At 37.1% G+C, this 19,213-nt stretch overlaps 2 protein-coding genes and 1 pseudogene across 3 annotated transcripts; 2 read left to right on the forward strand and 1 right to left on the reverse strand.

The window, feature by feature from the left end:
• Positions 1 to 1,003: 1,003 nt before the first annotated feature.
• Positions 1,004 to 4,465, reverse strand: CPN60A (chaperonin-60alpha). Its single transcript, XM_021956615.2, has 8 exons — positions 4,307 to 4,465; positions 3,547 to 3,727; positions 3,250 to 3,371; positions 2,932 to 3,139; positions 2,692 to 2,837; positions 2,289 to 2,595; positions 1,604 to 2,055; positions 1,004 to 1,476 (listed from the first exon to the last, which is right to left on the reverse strand). The coding sequence occupies exons 1-8, from the start codon at positions 4,358 to 4,360 to the stop codon at positions 1,189 to 1,191; spliced, it is 1,758 nt and encodes a 585-aa protein (XP_021812307.1). The 5' UTR covers positions 4,361 to 4,465; the 3' UTR covers positions 1,004 to 1,188.
• Positions 4,466 to 4,646: 181 nt separating this feature from the next.
• Positions 4,647 to 8,657, forward strand: LOC110755392 (uncharacterized; annotated as a pseudogene). The gene is made up of 3 exons (XR_015836452.1): positions 4,647 to 4,734; positions 5,203 to 7,294; positions 7,373 to 8,657. The product of XR_015836452.1 is annotated as an uncharacterized LOC110755392 (transcript).
• Positions 8,658 to 13,869: 5,212 nt separating this feature from the next.
• Positions 13,870 to 18,191, forward strand: LOC110755428 (uncharacterized). Its single transcript, XM_021956622.2, has 5 exons — positions 13,870 to 14,487; positions 14,715 to 14,786; positions 14,875 to 15,234; positions 15,552 to 17,546; positions 17,661 to 18,191. The coding sequence occupies exons 1-5, from the start codon at positions 13,932 to 13,934 to the stop codon at positions 18,074 to 18,076; spliced, it is 3,399 nt and encodes a 1,132-aa protein (XP_021812314.2). The 5' UTR covers positions 13,870 to 13,931; the 3' UTR covers positions 18,077 to 18,191.
• The last annotated feature ends 1,022 nt before the right edge of the window (positions 18,192 to 19,213 follow it).

A 19,213-nucleotide genomic window follows, 5' to 3' on the forward strand; every position in this document is an offset into this window, starting at 1 on the left:
GCTATACACTTTAAATAGAAAATTTAAAGGTTTAGGCTATACTTTAAAAATAAAAATTTTAAAGTATCGATACTCCATAAATAAAATATTTTAACGGTATAGCCGAGCAGCTATACTCCATAAATAGAAATTTTAAAAGTATAGCCCCGTGGCGATACTCCGCCCATTACTTCTATAATAAGCAGACAAGCACTGAACCCAAGTTTTTCATTGCATTGGGCCACTGATTAGTCATTCATAGATTTCTATTGCATTGGCCCAAGTTTTTAAAAAGTAAAACTTAACTGAGATGAAGAACTAATTAGTTTTCTTTGACTAAAAAGAAGAAGTAATTAGTTTTCGAGATGGTTAGTACAGTTTTAATGCTTTTAATCTTGTCTTTGTAATTTTAACAAGGCTTACCATTAGGATAGTCTATTTCACATTGTTTATGGACCCTTGTTAAGCCTGTCAAAATTGCTGTAAGAACTCTTAACATTATACGAATGAAACCCATTGTTTTGCTAAAATGTATCACATAATTGCCATGCGTGCACAAAAATTATAAAATATTTTCTGTAATAAAACATTAACTACTAAAAATAAGATCTTAAGAAATACTTTTAAGTGTCATGTATACCACGAACTCAACGCCAAAGCTATTAGGACTCATTTGAGAGTAATGCTGGGAGAGGTAGGGGTCATTTGAGAGTAATGCCTAGAATCCCAGAATCACTTAAGGAGGTGTGTTCGTGTCCTACTTTTACAGTTTCTATGTCTTCTCAATTACCTTGCGAATACCAGATCTCTTCTTAAACGTCAATGGCAAATTAAACCAACAATTTTGTTTATTAAAAAGTGATTCTCCATATAAGTAATTATTGACCTAGAGTCACTCCCAAATAAGCCCTTAGTAAAAACCCCCCTTTGACCGCATCTTCTTGCATGCCCCAGATCGATTGCTCAGTAATGCATTGTGTGCTACTACTAGGTTTGGTTTCCAGGAAAAGACCAAGAAGCGAAATATTCAAAACACCCATGATATTACATGCCTCCAGCTTACTTTTATGTAGAAGAAAAAAAAAAATCAATGTATCAATCCGTACAAGAGGCACATTCATAGTGATAACAGAAGTTTTAACAAACGCCTTTGACCTGAATGCACCCCATCAATCACTCTACCAAAATTCTGTCTAAAAATTCTACATGTTACACAGTAAGACCTTGTGCAGCAGCAGCGGCAGGTGACTTGGGCTTAGGCTTTTCCACCACAATGGCTTGGGTGGTCAACACCATTCCGGCAACTGAAGCTGCATTCTGTAAAGCACATCTTGTTACCTTTGCTGGGTCAATAACACCGGCTTCCACCAAGTTCTCATACTTGTCTGTCATCGCGTTGTAACCGATCTCCCATTCACTATCCTTTATTTTCTCCACAACCACTTCACCTTCAATTCCAGCATTTTGAGCTATTAATGCTGCTGGTGATACCAGTGCCTGCATGTAAATAGATTTGATTTTTCAGAATGAATAGGACAGGTGTTGAGAGAATTAGCGTAGAATATGGAACTTCTTCCTTCAAGAATAATAGTAGCAATTCCAAATAATCAGGTATGATTGTTACCTTCTGCACAATGTCAGCACCTAGCTGCTCATCTGCATCTACAAGTTTTTGCTTGAGTGCAGGGACATACATTGACAGATGCACCAAGGCGGCACCACCACCAGGCACAATACCTTCCTCTATGGCAGCAAAAGTGGCATTCTTGGCATCCTCAATACGAAGCTTACGGTCCTCAAGTTCGGTCTCTGTAGCAGCTCCCACCTTTATAACAGCAACTCCACCTGATAATTTAGCAATCCGCTCAGCCAATTTTTCTGAGTCATAAACAGAATCTGTCTCAGATAACTCCTTCTTCAGCTGTGCAATCCTAGCTTGCAACTCATCTTTTGATGCTGCATCAGCAATGATGGTAGTGGAGTCCTTTGATATTGTCACCTTTCGGGCCAAACCAAGCTGCTCAACTGAGGTGTTCTCCACTAGTAGACCCAGATCACTGGCTTGAAACTCAGCTCCTGAATATATATGGAACCAGCTGAATGAGTTATATATCCATGCAAATTAAGTGTCTATCTGTTGACACAATTAAAAAAATATCCAGAATATACTGTAACAAAGTAACCAAGCATTTTGCTCCATTAAATATCCAATCCAAAGAAACAGATACAAGAAAACTCCTTGCACTATTGATATCAAACTTCACTTGTGTTACTGAAATATAATCTGATATACTAAGCCAAATATTTACCTGTTAAAATGGCGATATCTTGGAGGAGAGCCTTTCTCCGTTCACCAAAACTAGGAGCTTTGATGGCAGCAACATTAATTATGCCCCTCAACTTGTTCACAACAAGAGTCGCCAAAGCCTCCCCAGAGACATCCTCAGCAATTATAAGCAGAGGGGCTCTCAACTGAGTGGTCTTCTCCAAAAGAGGAATTATGTCCTTGATAGCTGAAATTTTCTGGTCGGTAATCAAAACTCTTGCATTCTCAAATTCAACAATCAATTTCTCAAGGTTTGTAACGAATTGAGGGGAGATATATCCTCTGTCAATCTGCAACCCAATGACAAAAATCATCAAGAGACGATAATCATATCATATACAGAAAGGAAAATAATGAAATGCAACTAAGACCATAAAGAAACACACCTCCATTCCTTCTTCTACTTCGACGGTTGTCTCAAATGAGGATGATGACTCAATGGATAGGACACCATCAGGTCCCACCTTGTCAATAGCATCAGCAATCATTGTCCCAATATACTCATCGTTCCCAGCAGAAATAGAAGCAACAGCTGTAAGCAAAACAATGATCAACTAAGAATGTGGGGTTTCAGTAAATAATTAAACTTGATGAAATATACCCTAACATTTGTTACAGCTCAGTACCTTTAACATCATCACGACCCTTAACAGGCCTAGATTTATTCTCTAGCTCCTCTATCAGACCATGTACAGTTTTATCAATCCCCTTCTTTATTGAAACAGGATTTGCACCAGAGGTGACACTCAAAAGTCCGAGCTTGATTATCTCCCGAGCAAGAATTGATGCTGTTGTTGTTCCATCACCAGCTGAGTCGTTCGTTTTGCTAGCAACCTAAAACCACAATTGAAACAAGCGAGCATGGTAAAATAACCCAGAAAATTAGAACTGCCCAACATGGGATAGTACTACTTGGAAAAATACTATAAACATAAAGGTCCAACCTCCCTAATGAGAGCTGCACCAGCATTTTCCATAGCATCGGGAAGCTCAATAGCTCTAGCAATTGTTACTCCGTCATTCACCACTTTGGGACTTCCATATTCGTCCAAGACAACGTTCCTCCCTACAGACACATCAAAATTAAGAATTGCTCATGTTCAAAGAGCATACCATGAAAAAAACCTCTATATACTGGAAATTTTTTGAAGCAGGTTAAGGAGACACTCTTTTCGTCACAAACGCACAACAAGGAAATATCCAAGATAGTACCAATGCAACAAGGAAAAGAAATAAGATACCCCTAGGGCCAAGAGTAAGGCCAACTGCATCAGCAAGCTTATCAATTCCGGCCTGTAGCGCACGCCTTGAGTTCTGGTCAAAAGCTATATCTTTTGCAGCAGCCTTCACAACAAATCGGCCCCTTGATTGCTTGTAATTCACCCTATTATTTTGCTGCTGATTCACCCTCCTCCTCAAACTCTGGCAAAGCCATTAATTCAGACCAAAGAATAAATTTTTAATATTGACAAAAACAAAGAAAACCCGAAAAGATTAAGGCAAATAAACCTCAGATGCTGTTAATATGACCAAACTACACATAAACATCCTAGATTATTAAACCTGCATTTTTCTTCAGTCCCAACAAGAACCAATTACCAACCACAGCTACCAAGTAATTCAAGCTATAGGGCTTAAACAAATGCTTGGTTCACAAGAAATGAGAGACCAAATGAAACTCAAAACACACAAATTCATTCACTGTCCTCCACAAGCTCGGCTAACACCATTAATTCATACAAATATGGAACTAAGAAGATTGAGCCAAACAAAACCCAAAAAGATTAAAGCAATTAAACCTCAAATGATGTCAATATGCGACCCAAAAACACAAGCAAGATGCCCAGATAATTAAGGGCAGGTAGGTGTAAGGCAAAGCTAAGAAGTAATTCAAGCCACAGCGGTCAATGTTTGGTTTAGAGGAAATGAGAGACCAAATGAAACCCAATACCCACAAATTCATTCACTTTCGTGATAGCAGACAATCCAAGAAGCCATTACCTGACTGGGCGAGCAGAGAACGGAAGCTGAAGTAAGAGCGTTGGCCGACGCCATTTTCAGAGATTCAAGGTCGTGGCTTTGTTAGAGAGTAGAAATGTAAGTGTGCGTGTGGATAAGAGAGGCTCACAGTTTTGTTAGGGTTTTTGCCCGTTTTGGGTTTTATTGTTATGGGAGAGGAGAGAGAACCGTCGACGATGTTCCAGAACCGTCTTCTACTTCCAGAAGAACCCTTTGAGGCCTCTTTCGTTTTGAGGCCCAATACTAACATGATATCTCTCTGCAAATTGGGCCTTAAATAGTTGGGCCCAGCTTCTGGTTTCACAAAGAAACGGGCTTTAGACAATTTAATGTTAGCTTGATTTGTTTCTCTCTCACTCTCAGCGTGCCAGTGAATCTCGAGACCCTCCAGGAAGGAGAAGCCGTTGGAGGTTAGTTGATCTATTCTGATTTTCTCTCTGTATTTTAGGTTATTTTCTAACTCTATTGCTCTGTTGGATGATTTGGCTATGTGCATGTTAGGTTTTTCAGAATTGAGATTATCAAGGTTTCTCTGTTTTCATTATTTGGGGGAAAATTGGTCTAGGCTGTAGGAAGTTCTTGATTTGGGAGTTGAAAGATGTGATTTTTTTTTCTTTATTTTTACTGTTTCTGTCATCGTATATTTTCTCTTTGGTATTAAAAAATTGTTTCTTTTTTCTTTTTGTTAATTCAAATGCTTGGGGGATTAGCCTCTCTTGTCTAAACACAGCAATGGAAGTTCGTCAGTTTACTGAGTTTTGTATGAAAAAGATTAATTATTGTTATTAATTTTTTTGGAAAATGCATATCTGTTTTTTGGTTTCCCTGCATTCATGTTCCTCTTCCTGAATAAGGGCAGCATTTCTTTGGCTTTTCAGGCGAGGCCCAGCAGAGGTGGTCCGAAGAAGAAGACTGCCAGCCACTCTTGCAAGCCTCTTTTTTTTCTTGGAAAGTTTTTGAAAAAACAAACTGTCTTGTCTCTTGTTTTTCAATTGAAGTCACTTAATAGAGTGCGCCATTTTTGCCCCTTGTATTTAAAACTTCTAGTTACTTCATAAACACATGGTGTTGATTTGTAACTACCTATCTCTATCTCTCTATATTGTCTCTAGTCTATTCTTTTTTCTCCCATTAGTTATCTGTTCCCACCTTGTATTCTCAATCTTTTTCTCCCAGCCTCCAAAGTGTCGAGTACTTAGAATGTAGCTAGAATGAGGCTAATTCCAAACGATTGCTAATGCTAAATGAATGCCAACTGTCAAACATGGTTTTCTCAGTTCCCTCTTTATCCTTTTCTCCCATTATTTATCTGTTTATATTTGTGTTCTTATTGTAATCATTCACATCCGAAAGGCTTATGCCTCTTGGTCACAAAACTTACGCCTTGCCTTGGGGGACATGAATTATTACCAGTGTTTTATAAGGCAAAGACGTTCCAGAGTTTTGCAGCAATCAGATAATAGGCGAATTTTGTAAAAACTCCATTCTTATTGACAGTACGAAAACATGTAGATATTCAATTAACCTATCTGAGATTGTCATTTGATCCCACATAATTTTGCTTTTATTTACTGAATTTATTTGCCCCTTCCTACCACTGTCTGTTGGGCCATTGTGTGGACAACGCATTCCTGTAATGGTTTCTAATTGTAGATTGTATGGCATTTACGTTTGTGTGTGGATCTGGATGTTATTCTGTCCCTGTTGTACACTTTCTAAAATGCGGCCTTCATATGCAACTGGTATAATGACATTGCATGGTGTTTCCAGAAATACTGTGACCTTTTTTCTCTTGTTACTCACCTACTTACGTTTACTTTTTTTTGAAGTAAAACTACTTATTGGTCCCTGATATTTTCTTCTTTTCTTTTTGACTGTTCAAGATCAAAAGAAACCCATATGAGAAGGGAGAAAACAACAGATTTGGAGTTTGAAGCAAGGAGAGAGAAGAAAAAGCTCAAGCAGAAAAGGAAGAAGGATGAACCTGATAGAAATTCCTCTTTGATTGAAGTCTCTGAGGAAAAAATGAATGAGCTAGTTCAGGTGCAGAAGTTTGACAAGAATGGTGGAATTAATGAGAAAAGTGTCGAAGGGGCCAACAAGAAAAAGAAAAAGAAGAGGGGAATGGAGGAGGCTGATAGTGAACTAAAATCAAACCTGACTAATGATCAGGAGCTTGAAAATGATTGCAAGAAATCCAATGGGAAAATCACGGAAGAAGTTAACTTTGCAGATAATGAAAAGAAGAGAAAGAAACTCTTTGAGGATGACAAAATGGGTGAGGCAGCTAAGAGATTTCAATGCTCTGAAGACTGTGACAACAATGGAGAAGGGGATAAAAAGAAAATGAAGAAGAAAGAGAAGAGAGAAAAGGTAGATGGTGAATGGGTACAGAAGATCATAACTGATGGAAAGGAGGCTGGAGTAGAAAGTGAGCACTCAGATGGGAAAATTATGGAGAAAGAGAAAAGCAACCATAGAAAGAAGTCAAGAAGTCAAATGCAGGAAACTGTGGTTGAGAAACTGGGCACAGAAAGCAGTAGAATTGAAGGAAATAATTTCTTGGAGAATGACGGTAATGTACAGACAACTGGAGATGAGACAAGCAACAGTAACATAGAGGTTGTGTATGTAGAAGACAGTAATAAAAGGAAGAAGAGGGCCAAGTCAAAGAAACATGTTAATGTAGGGGACTGCAACAAAGACGAAAAGGAAATAGCCAAGTCAGATAAAGGAAGTCTAAAAACCCCAAAAAATGTTAGGGCTCCCGATCTTTCTGAAAATTCTACACCTAGAAAACCATCAAAAAGAGTAAGTTTTTCTGATGATGTGCAGGTAGTGTATGTAGAAGACAATAATAAAAGGAAGAAGAGGGCCAAGTCAAAGAAACATGTTAATGTAGGGGAATGCAATGAAGACGAAAAGGAAATAGCTAAGTCAGATAAAGGAAGTCTAAAAGCCCAAAAAAATGTTAGGGCTCCAAATCTTTCTGAAAAATCTACACCTAGAAAACCATCAAAAAGAGTAAGTTTTTCTGATGATGTGCAGGTCTTTCCCCCATGTGATGCCCCAAAAGATGCTGAAAAGGGCTTAGTACAAGGTAAGCGGTTTTCAGAAGAAGAAGACAAGCTTGTAAAAGAGGCTGTTTTAACATACCTAGAGGAACATTGCTTAGGTGATGAAGGCATCGACAAGGTACTCAATTGTAGATCCAATCCCCAAGTCAAAAATTGTTGGAAGGATATTGGGGCAGCCTTACCCTGGAGGCCTTCTAAGAGCATATATTATCGAGCTCATATTTTATTTGAACGAGTATGAAGAAGTATGAAGAAGTAAGACGTGCCGCCATGGAATCTAAGGATAAAGGTGAAGCCAAACCCAATTGGAGAAGGGTGGGTAATGAACTTGGCAAACATAGAATTCATGTCAAGGATGCTTGGCGTAGAATCAAACTGCCAAACATGAAGAAAGGACATTGGCCCCAAGAGGAGTACAAGACTTTATTTGATTTAGTGAACAAGGATCTGCAGATGAGGGCGTTGGAAGAAAAGAAATCCAAGCATGGCTTGCTGCGAGATAATATCAAGTGGGAGTCAATCAGTGAGACTTTAGGCACCAGAACCAATCCCGCTTGCTGCCAGAAGTGGTATTACCAATTAACATCACCTTTGGTAGCTGAAGGTGTGTGGGCTGATGCTGATGACTATCGCCTACTTTATGCTCTTGATAGCTTGGATGCTTGTTGCATGGAAGACGTTGATTGGGATAATGTTCTTGAGCACAGGTCTGGAGATGTATGTCGTAAGCGATGGAATCAAATGGTCAAACACATTGGTCAGTATGGGACTAAGTCCTCTGCTGAAAAAGTTGAAATTTTGTCGAAACGTTATTGTGCTGATGCACTTGAAGCAAGAGAAGTCTTCGATAGTAAGCGTGCAGTTGACTCAGGTTTATTTGGCATCAAAGTAGCGGATGTAATTGAAACAAGGGAGGAGTCTCTATATGATAGTAGCAAACCTGTCTGTCTCATCCTCTGCCATCGATGCTCGCCGAAAACGCACTGCACTGCATTGATTTCTAGGTGCGCTGATTGAAGTCGGTATGCAAAAGCAACGCGGACAACATCCAGTACGGCGGTTGACAACTCCCCAGTGGCACGGTTCGACCATAAATATATTATTGACCTCGTGTTTTATTTGAATGAGGCGAAAAAACGCATCTACATCCGCTTCCATTCATGCCAACAAAGTCAGTTTCATGAAATAATTGTGAAATCCCACACCACTTGTAATTATTCAAGTTTGTCTCAAATAAAAGATACATGTTCATGGCACATGAATTCTGTTACGCCGCAGGAGCGGGAGAGATAGGCCTTTACTATGTCTTTGTATATATAGATTCTCATATATAAAGTTACACTATCAACTAGAAAAAATTGAAAATGGAAATGAGAATAAATTCACAATATATTTTTTGTTATTGCCATTATAAGTTTGCATCTCTTGTAATAAGCTTAGTAGTGACATACTCAAAAAATTCATTATATGAAAATAGACTATTAAATGGTGTACAATTCAAATATAATGTAGCAACTCCCAAAAACAGTACGTCTATCTTTCATACCATAACTGTGATGTTCAAGTTTATGTAATTGCAACATTAAGGCATGTCTCACAATCTATGCCAGAAAGGTCATGAGTACATTCTACGTTAGCATAAAGAGTTTGACTCCTGTTTTTTAATTGTATAAACCCCCTACCATACAATGATCCATCAGCAACTTTAGAACTTAATTTGGTGAGCAATTCAAAAGCTTTATTTTGAAATGTCACTAAATTGGGTATTCCTTCCATAAATTCCGTAGCTATGTCAATTTTACCCAAAAAAATTGCATATGAGTATTTTACAAGGCAACCTACCATCCAAATTATAGCTCCTCGATTGAGAGGGCAATGCTTGCGAAGCGGTAGGCTTGCTGTACTAATACAACTTTTGCATGATCCGTAATGCGGGCTATTACGAGTAAGTTTCCAACATTGTGCTAGCCCGTACACAGAAATATTTTGTTTTATTATAGATTTAGCTCTACTGTTGATAACTCCACTTTGGTATTGTGAATTCGGAATTGTTTCCGCTGACGATGATGATAGATGGCCGACCGATGGTTGGAAATTGGCATGGTACAATTCTTTACTTTCATTTAAAGATATGATTTTTCGATATAAAAGTGGGGTTGGGGGGCCTACAATTAAAAAAAAGAAAGAAGAAAGCTACTAAAGTAGATTAACTTATGATTGGGGGTGGGCATTGGGACCGAAAATTTGGAACACTGAACCGAATCAAATGGAAAAACATCTCTCTTTTTTAGACTCAATATCTCTCTTTGTATGAAATTGGATCATTTGTTAATTTTCAAGCCCAACAAATAAAATTTTAGTTTGAATTTGTAAAAAAAAACAAATTTCAAAAAAATATAAAAAAAAATCCGATCCAAAACTGGAAAAATCAGAAATCGGATCGGAATTGGTTCAAATCAGACCAACTAGTTTCAAAATTTTTCTCTCACTAAAATTAGACTGAATTGAACTAGTTAAATAGTACTAGTTTCGATTTTAGTTTTGAGGTAAAAATCGGACCGAATCGGACTACGCCCACCCCTACTTATGATCACATAACTTCTATAACATCCACGCAAACATTTCCTAAAGTGCACATTCAAAAGGAATGAGAACAAAACCTATCCTATTACTATAACAAGTATTTTGAAGAACTAAAATAGGATTCATTAATTCCCATCCCTTGGAATGATGACATTCCTTTGAGTCTTGTTTAATACTTGTATTAGCACACAGCGATCCACTAACAACTTGACACCTTAATCGGGTGAATAACACAAGAAATTTATTTTGAATCAGCATGGGATCATCAACTAATTTGGGATTCACCCCATAAAGCCTATTACTTGTGTCACTTATACCAAAAAAATTTATATCCGAGTACTTTAAAAGACAACCGACCATCCAAATGATAGCTCCATGACTCAGAGGGCAACGTTTGCGAAGCACTAGCCCAACTCTACTGATACAACTTTTGCAAGATTTGTAAGTCGTGTCATTCCAAATAAAATTCCAACATTGTGCTAACCCATATACAGAAGTACAACAGATTTAGAGGTGCCACTTCGGAATCCATTAGGAAATTTTGTGGATAATTTTTGTGTCAATAACGTATTTAAGTTATCCTCATAATTTCCTTTGGCTAGAAATTTTACCTCATTGAAACAATTGTGCCCTAAAACATGGGGTTCACCAGGTGCAAAGACACTTTCGAGAAAAAAGGGAGAAATATAAAAGACTCAAAAGGAATAATGATTTTAAGTAAAACATGTTTCAATAGATCGAACTAAGATTGAATATATAACAATCACAATTATCTTACTTTTATTAGTTTCACATTCTAGTTATACAAATTTATGTTTTGATACCAGTTCGTTTAAGAAAGAATAATGCTTGCTATAATATATGTGTATAACTATATAAAGAAATTAAATATTCAAATCTTGTTTTTTTGAAAGCTATAATACTAAATTCATGTAGCTTTGTGTCTTCACATGAACAGTATATCACACTTTGCTGTTGTAGTAGTAGTATACATGACTACATGTTACAAAGGGGTAATATATTAATTCATATTTTGGGCGATCATCCAAAGAGCCATGCTTGCTCTCTATTCCTATAAAAAAAAAGTACATATATATATATAGTTTTTCTCAAATACGGACATCCGCATTTTGTTAAACTACGGTTCTCTCTTTTGCAACTTGTTTTTTTTTTGCAAAAAAGGTGGATTTGATTCGTGCAATTCCAATTAGTACTAGAAAGCTGTTGGATTCATTGATATGGGACATAGCTTTGTGTAGAGTTGATGGGGGTGAAGCATTGCTTTTGTTCCTTTAAAAAAATACATACAACTATGAGTAGAGCTATTAGCCACAGCATAGACCGCAAGTTTAAAAGAACTTCAACATTAATGATAGTGCAACGTTAAAAAAGCAACAATTGCATGTTTATACCTTTCATTGTATTACTATATTTTTTTAGTTTTTAAACTTTCAATTTTTCATATGTCAACTTCTTGTTAATCTGTCAGGTGGACAAGAGCTTATACTACAAAATTTGGGAACTCACGGGACCATACATACCCGATATTGAAAACCACTGAAGCTCTCATAAACGGAGACAAACAAATATGGAACAGCAGCCATCACCTAAAGTCCATGTAGTTTTTTTTATTTATAGGATATTTCTTATTGAGAGGGGCGATAATACACTAAACTCGCACACACAACACAATATGCATTTTGTGGTGCACTTTGTTCAATCCTTTGCGCTTAAAGGATGTGCATGCATAGCCAAAGAAGATTGGTTTAGTTGGTAAGATCCTTACACTGTGTGTAGCCCCACCAGTGTTCGAGTTCCGCTGCTAGTAGTCCTTGTTGGTGCGCGATCTATAATTTCCTACATAAATTCATACTGGTGGCACCTCACCTGGCATGGGTGCCACCCGTAAGTCCTTCCGGCCCGAGATTATGGGTTTGTCTTGACGCTAGTGGTGAGAATAGCCAATCTCCCTCTAAACTTTGTTTTACCAAAAAAATAGAACAAGAAAAAGATGTGCATGCATACCTATAACAAGAATTATTGTGTGTTTAATTAATAGTCATTAAGTTTGGTTGGATAAAAATTTCTCTAGTAGAAATGATCATTCCACATGTGAATTAACTTTCTTGGTTGGATTTGAGAAGCTGGACACCAATTAGGACCTTTGATTGAGAAAACACAGTCAATTCAATTGCATATTAATATATGTAGATGGCTGCTAAATGAACTCTAAAATTAACTGAGTACACACTACTACAAAAGTATTTATTGAATTACTGATTTACCCTAATATAAAATGACCAAAAAGAATATATGGAATTGTGATACAAATACAATTTTACTAAGTACAACGAACCATATTCAACCATAATCAAGAGATAACTTGGCGCCCATCTTTGTGATCCGCGAGTCAGAATGGCTTGGAGCAGATGAAGCCTTCCTTCTTTCTTCTCAGAACTATTTCTTGGCAACTTGGATTGGACAACTTAAAAAGCAGGCTTCAATTCGGTGACACATCTACTCGACGTTGGACAACTTTTAGAAAGGTGCTTTTGACGGCTATTGTCAATGTCGACTAGTTCTGCATATTGATTGGGCAGCTTAAAAAGTAGCCTTCTTGTTTCTTGATGTGAGTAAATAACATGAAGGTTTCAATCTATTCCGTACACTTTAGAATCCAATTAGTCTTTAATTTTGCATATAAGCTTGTATACATGGTGAAATTTTATTTTAGTTTATTATTTCATGAAAGAACTTCATATAAATTAGTTCATTGATTATTAGATTCTATTTCCTCCTCATATGGTGAAATTTTCTCTTATGCCATGGGCCTGAGGCATAGCTCAGGAATTATTGCCCTCATTAGCCTTTCCACTGTAAAGTAATGCTCCAGTTGAATTGCTTATTTATTTATTTATGTATTTGGATTCCTATCCTAAGGAGTTTCAAAGCCTCTTTTGTACTTTTGAAATTATGCAGATTTGCAAATTAGGTTACTTTTGAAATTTTGGAATGGATGCTTCATACATTTCGAGGGAGTCATCACAAGAGGTATTAACTTTGATTTTTTGTTTGTTTTTGGGTTTAGGCTAAAGTGTGTTTACCGAACAATGACGAATATGAGGGGTTTTTTTTTTATATAGCATCCAGAAGATGTATCTAAGCATGACACCGGCATCAATAAACAATGTGTTTAAGACTACATAAACGAATTGATCACAAATGAGGTAAATTAATGAATATTTATATATTTATTTTATAATTGCATACATTAATTTAATTATTAGTGATTTTACATATATTTGTTAGTCGTGATGCATTAATAAGATGGACTCGTGAACAAGGGAAAAGGAATGGTTTTGTGATTATCATTAAAAGGTCTGATATTGGAGGAGTTGGTAAATTTAAGACCGGTCGAATTCTATTTTGTTGTGAGAGGGGTGGCCAATTTAGGAATAAAAAAGTTGTGAAATCAGATAGCAAGACAATACATAAGCTTGATCAAAGTTCAACCCTCCAAAGAAAAAAGTGTGAAGTGCAGCAAAAATCAAGCATTATGAAAAGTCTATAAGTGTGAAGTGTTTATACAATCTTTGACTTTTAAAACCCTCTATAAGGGTCTATAAATAAATAAAAATGTATTCTAATAGGGAGGTTAGTTACCAAGAAATTCCCCCATCAGCATTATGGTTTTATCAAGTTCCACTAATCACGAACCATAATGACGAATAAGAAAATGTGCGAAGTCTATTGTGAGTGGTAATCTTTTTAGACCTTGACTTTGTCTTTGACAAATAAGAAAATGAGAATTATTAAATTGGGCTATCATTCGATGCTTGACAACATTGGAAAAATGAAACCAAAATGAGACTAGCAATTGAGCTTTTCATCATTTAAAAGGCACTTCGGAGTTGGAATTGGAAGGAACTTGTTTGTTTTCGGTGATCATGGAGAGAAGTCGTTTCCTCTTCTCAACGACGTTGTTGCTGGTGCTCTACAGTTCTATATGTCTGGGCACAGTAGGTGCAGCACAAACCAACATCACCACGGACCAGTTTGCTCTTCTTGCTCTCAAATCCCATATCACTAGTGACCCTCACAACATCTTGGTCAACTGGTCAACCACCACCTCGGCGTGCAATTGGGTTGGCGTTTCCTGTGGTGTTCGTCACCTCAGAGTAACATCATTGCATCTCTCGTACATGGATTTCACAGGCACCATTCCACCACACTTAGGCAACCTCTCATTTCTTGCTGAGCTCCTCTTCACAAACAACAGTTTCCATGGCACATTGCCCCATGAATTGTCTTATTTGCGTCGTCTGAAGTTTATTAACTTAGGATACAACAATTTTATGGGATATATTCCATCGTGGTTTGGGTCCTTTCCCAAACTTCAAGACTTCAATTTGTTTGGCAATCAGTTTTCCAGTTCCATACCGACGACTATCTTCAACTTATCTACACTGCAAGTAATTGATCTAAGCAACAACCAATTATCAGGTACGCATATCAACAAACTATCTAGGAATCTATTATTGATATAAAAAAAAAAAAAAAAAAACTTCCTGGAATACTAGATTACGTATTTGATTTTTAATTTTGAGCGTAGTTAAGTATTTTCATACTGAAAATTTTTGTTGTATTTGAAAGTTTATAAAAACTTACATTTAGGCAACATTTAGATTATTATATTTAAATATTTTCTGAATTTTTGGTATGCATAACAGGTAAGATACCAAGAGAAATAGGAAACTTAACAATTCTGAAGGACCTAGACCTCGACTACAACAATTTGAACGGTATATTGTTGCAGCACATTATTGTATATGCATAAATCACGAGCTTAATATATACATATATATATAAATATATACTTGTTGATTTCAGAAATTTCAAAAGAGATCGGCTCTTTAGACCACCTGGAGAATTTGTATGTGCAGTTCAATGCCCTAAAAGGCCATGTTCCTGCGGCTGTTTTTAACATGTCTTCTTTGACTACTTTGACTCTATATGGAAACAATTTGAGTGGTGGTCTTCCAGATAATATATGCCAGAATCTTCCTAGTATTCAGGTGGTCAATTTGGGTCGCAACAAGTTTGATGGTCCACTTCCATCCAAATTCTGGCAATGTAGACAACTTCTTGTATTAAAATTGTCTCAAAACAGTCTCGGTGGAAGCATACCCAAAAATATCTGGAACTTAACCCAGTTAATGATGATTTATCTTGCCTCCAACAATTTGACAGGTAATTGATATTTCATTATGATTTACCTGGTTTTTTTTGGTTGCATCAATTTTCATTATTTAACTATTTTGTTGTTGTAACTAGAACATAATTATTTCATAGTTAGTAAAAATGAGGTTTAACTGTTCAAGGAAATATCGTATATGTTCAACAATTTAAGTAAATACTGATTTCAACTACATAACCAGAATATAATATATTGACTTGCCTGTGTGGTTGGTGGGATGGGGGAGGGAAATGAAGCATAAAGACATACAAACTCAATACTCAAACGTGTTTTGCTCAAGAGAATATGACATTTTGTGAAATTGTGGCAGGCACTATACCAGATGAGATGGGTGATCTTCGAAATTTAGAGGCCTTGTCAATCCAAGATAATAATCTGAATGGCCTCATCCCATCCTCACTCTTCAATATCTCCACCATAAGAATATTATCGCTTGGTTTTAATCATCTCTCGGGTAGCCTCCCAGCAAACATTGGTCTTGGGGTTCCAAACCTGCAAGTCCTTTCTATATCATCAACTGACCTCAGCGGAGTAATCCCCCACCTCTCCAATGCTTCTATGCTCAGCATTGTAGACATGGGCCAAAACTCATTTACAGGGTTTATTCCAAGCACCTTATGTGCCTTAACAAACCTTCAGTGGCTTAACTTAAACAGGAATAATTTGACGATTGATACTTCCACTCCAGACGCAAGGACTCTCTCTTGTTTGGCTAAACTTGGAAATTTGACATCACTATACTTGCGAGATAATCCGTTAAATGCCACTCTTGATGATTCCTTTTGGAATTTCTCTACGTCGTCACTTAAAAATATTGATTTAAGCGGTTGCAGCATGATGGGTAACATTCCCATTGGTATTGGCAACTTGAGCAGCTTGATATCCTTAAACCTGGGAGGCAATCAATTGAATGGATCAATTCCAACTTCAGTGGGAAGACTGGGGTCTCTCCAAGGTTTGTATTTGGATAGAAACAAGTTACAAGGATACTTCCCATATCAACTTTGTCAACTAGTTAACCTAGTTGAATTACGTTTGGGCAGTAATCAGCTCTCTGGTTCTATACCTTCCTGCTTGGGAAATCTAGCCGCATCTCTTCGAACTCTATCACTAGACTCCAATTCGTTGAGTTTCACAATACCATCTACTTTTTGGAGACTTGCCTATATCTTGCATGTAAACTTATCATCCAATTCTCTAATTGGACCTCTCTCACATGATATTGGGAACTTGAAAGTTGTGATAGATGTAGATTTATCAAATAACCATTTATCTGGTGTTATACCAAGCACCATTGGGGGTCTTCGGGATTTGGCTACTCTCTCCTTGGCAAATAATAATTTGGAAGGCCCTATTCCAAGTTCATTTCACAACTTGCTAAGCCTGAATCTCTTGAATTTATCCAGAAACAATCTGTCTGGAGTGATTCCAAGGTCGTTAGAAGCTCTCTTACTTCTCAAGTATCTGGATTTGTCTTTCAACAGGCTCCTAGGAGAAATTCCAACAGGAGGACCGTTCCAAAACTTCTCTGCTCAATCGTTTGTCTCAAACAGCGCACTCTGTGGTGCACCCCGACTTCATGTTTCACCATGCAAAAATGGTACACATGAACCGAATTGGAGGAAAGCTAAATATATCATCCCAGGGATCATATCAATAATTTTCTTAGTGGCCTCCGTCTCTATCTCTGTAATACGCAGGAAAAGGAATGTGGAAGTTGCAGGAGAGGCTATCTCGTTGCCTCAACTTCTTTGGAGAAGAGTTTCACACCTTGAAATTCTAAGGGGCACAAATGGATTTCACGAAAGCAACTTATTGGGAAGCGGGGGTTTTGGCTCAGTATATAGAGGGACACTTTCAGATGGAATAGATGTTGCTGTAAAAGTTTTCAGTTTACAGCTAGAAGGGGCTTTCAAGAGTTTTGATAGGGAATGTGAGATGCTAAGCAATATTCGTCATCGAAACCTTATCAAAATCATCAGCTGTTGCAGTGAAATTGATTTCAAAGCCTTGGTACTGAACTACATGTCTAATGGGAGCCTCGAGAAGTTGTTGTACTCTCAAAGCTCTTCTCTGAATATATTGCAGAGGATGAATATAATGGTAGATGTTGCACTAGCATTGGAATACCTACACCATGGCTATTCAATACCTATTGTGCACTGTGATATGAAGCCAAGCAATATATTATTAGATGATGATATGGTTGCACATGTTGCTGATTTTGGCATTGCACGACTCTTGGGTGGAGGAGATTCTATCACCCAAACCATGACCCTAGCCACAGTCGGGTATATGGCTCCAGGTGATGTACTTTCTACATATCAATATAATTAACATATATATATATATATATATATATATATATATATATATATATATATACATATATATAATTCAAATATAATTCATATTGCAGAGTATGGAATGGAAGGAATAGTTTCAACAAGGGGGGATATGTACAGTTTCGGAATTGTAATGATGGAAACATTCACAAGAAGGAAACCAACAGATGAGATGTTTGTTGGGGAAATGAATTTAAAGCAATGGATTGCCAACTCACTATTACCGGATGCAATGATAGATGAAGTTGTGGATGCAAATTTGCTTGGGATTGAGACAGAGCAGGAAGATGATGATCTTGTGAGGAAGAGGGATTGCATATCAGCCATTATGAGATTAGCTCTTGCTTGTTGTGCAGAATCACCAAAAGAGAGGATAAGTATGACAGAAGCTGTAGCCACACTCAAGAAAATCAAGACAAAGTTTTTGAAGAACGCTGCTGTCGGAGGAGGTGTGCTGTTAAATCATCCTCGTGTTCAGCGCTTTAATTAATGGGATCCTATCCTATGACATATATTTCATGTAGTTTTATTCAATTTCAGTATTTAATTTGTGTGGGTGTAGACAACGTAGAGGAAGCCATAACGTTTTGTTTTGGTATATTTGACTGATTGTATAATTGTATTTAAATTTTGAAGACAATAATATATATGTGGAAATTCAAAGCTTCTTACTTGGTATGGTATCAGAGGAGGGTCTATTCTGTTATGTGGTTGCTGCAACCATGGCATGTTGGGTGCTCTGTTGCTACTTTCCCCATGTCAGGAGGGCAAGAAACGACTAATTACTAGGGCAGGCAATGGATTGTGTCATGTCAAGATCATATACATGTCAAGAATACACAACCCAAATCCGACCCGTTTAATAAACATGTCATGTCAAGTTGACCCGCTAAATTTCTGTGCAGGTTTGGAGTCGTGTATCGGGTTGACCCGTTAAGTGGTAGCAACTACTAACTAGCAAGGTAAAAATGTAGACAAAAAAAAGTAGAGAGAGATGTGTAATCGTGCAGGTTGACCTGCTAATTTTCCTTGCCAATTTTGAGTTGTGTATCGTGTCGTATCAGAAATTGGCACCTGTACTGATTACGACATCCTTATGTTGGTCTCTCTAGGTGGACCCAGCTAACCCCGACTATAGGTCATAGCCCATATTCACCCTTGCTAGTTAGTTATATATAGGGTCAGGATCGGGGGACACACATTTTTAACATATATTTTAACACACATTTCAAACAATTAGATTAATCCACTTTTAATGGCTAAGATTCAATTTGACTATTGCATTTAAAAACTTAATTAACATAATAAAAGTTGACTATTTAATTCTACACAAACACAATGTCTAAATCGGGTTGACCTAAAACCGGATAAGACCAGTTTAGTTCGGTTCTTGTAGTGAAAAAATAAGATCGGGCTAAACCTGACTGACTGTGTATTTTTTAATAAAATATTTAACCCCAATGTTAAATTTCTAAGGCCATAACTAATTTTTTCTCAAGCCCAACTCCAAATCATCTCTCTCTTTTAGGCCCAATCGCCTCCCTTTGCATGAAATTGGGCTATTTGTGAATTTTTAAGTCAAAAAAATAAAATCTTAGTTGAGTTTTGTAAATATAAAAAATATATA

This window comes from Prunus avium, chromosome 6, assembly GCF_965620075.1.
Source record: "Prunus avium chromosome 6, drPruAviu1.hap1.1, whole genome shotgun sequence".
NCBI lineage: Eukaryota > Viridiplantae > Streptophyta > Magnoliopsida > Rosales > Rosaceae > Prunus > Prunus avium.

Excerpts from the sequence above, each read along its gene's own strand:
- CPN60A (XM_021956615.2), bottom strand. The coding sequence starts at position 4,360 with ATGGCGTCGGCCAACGCTCTTACTTCAGCTTCCGTTCTCTGCTCGCCC. Across the intron at positions 3,728-4,306 it reads TTCTCTGCTCGCCCAGTCAG|AGTTTGAGGAGGAGGGTGAA; the intron begins GTAATGGCTTCT and ends TGGCTTTGCCAG. Across the intron at positions 3,372-3,546 it reads CCTTACTCTTGGCCCTAGGG|GGAGGAACGTTGTCTTGGAC; the intron begins GTATCTTATTTC and ends ATGTGTCTGTAG.
- LOC110755428 (XM_021956622.2), top strand. The coding sequence starts at position 13,932 with ATGGAGAGAAGTCGTTTCCTCTTCTCAACGACGTTGTTGCTGGTGCTC. Across the intron at positions 15,235-15,551 it reads TGCCTCCAACAATTTGACAG|GCACTATACCAGATGAGATG; the intron begins GTAATTGATATT and ends AAATTGTGGCAG. Across the intron at positions 17,547-17,660 it reads AGTCGGGTATATGGCTCCAG|AGTATGGAATGGAAGGAATA; the intron begins GTGATGTACTTT and ends TTCATATTGCAG.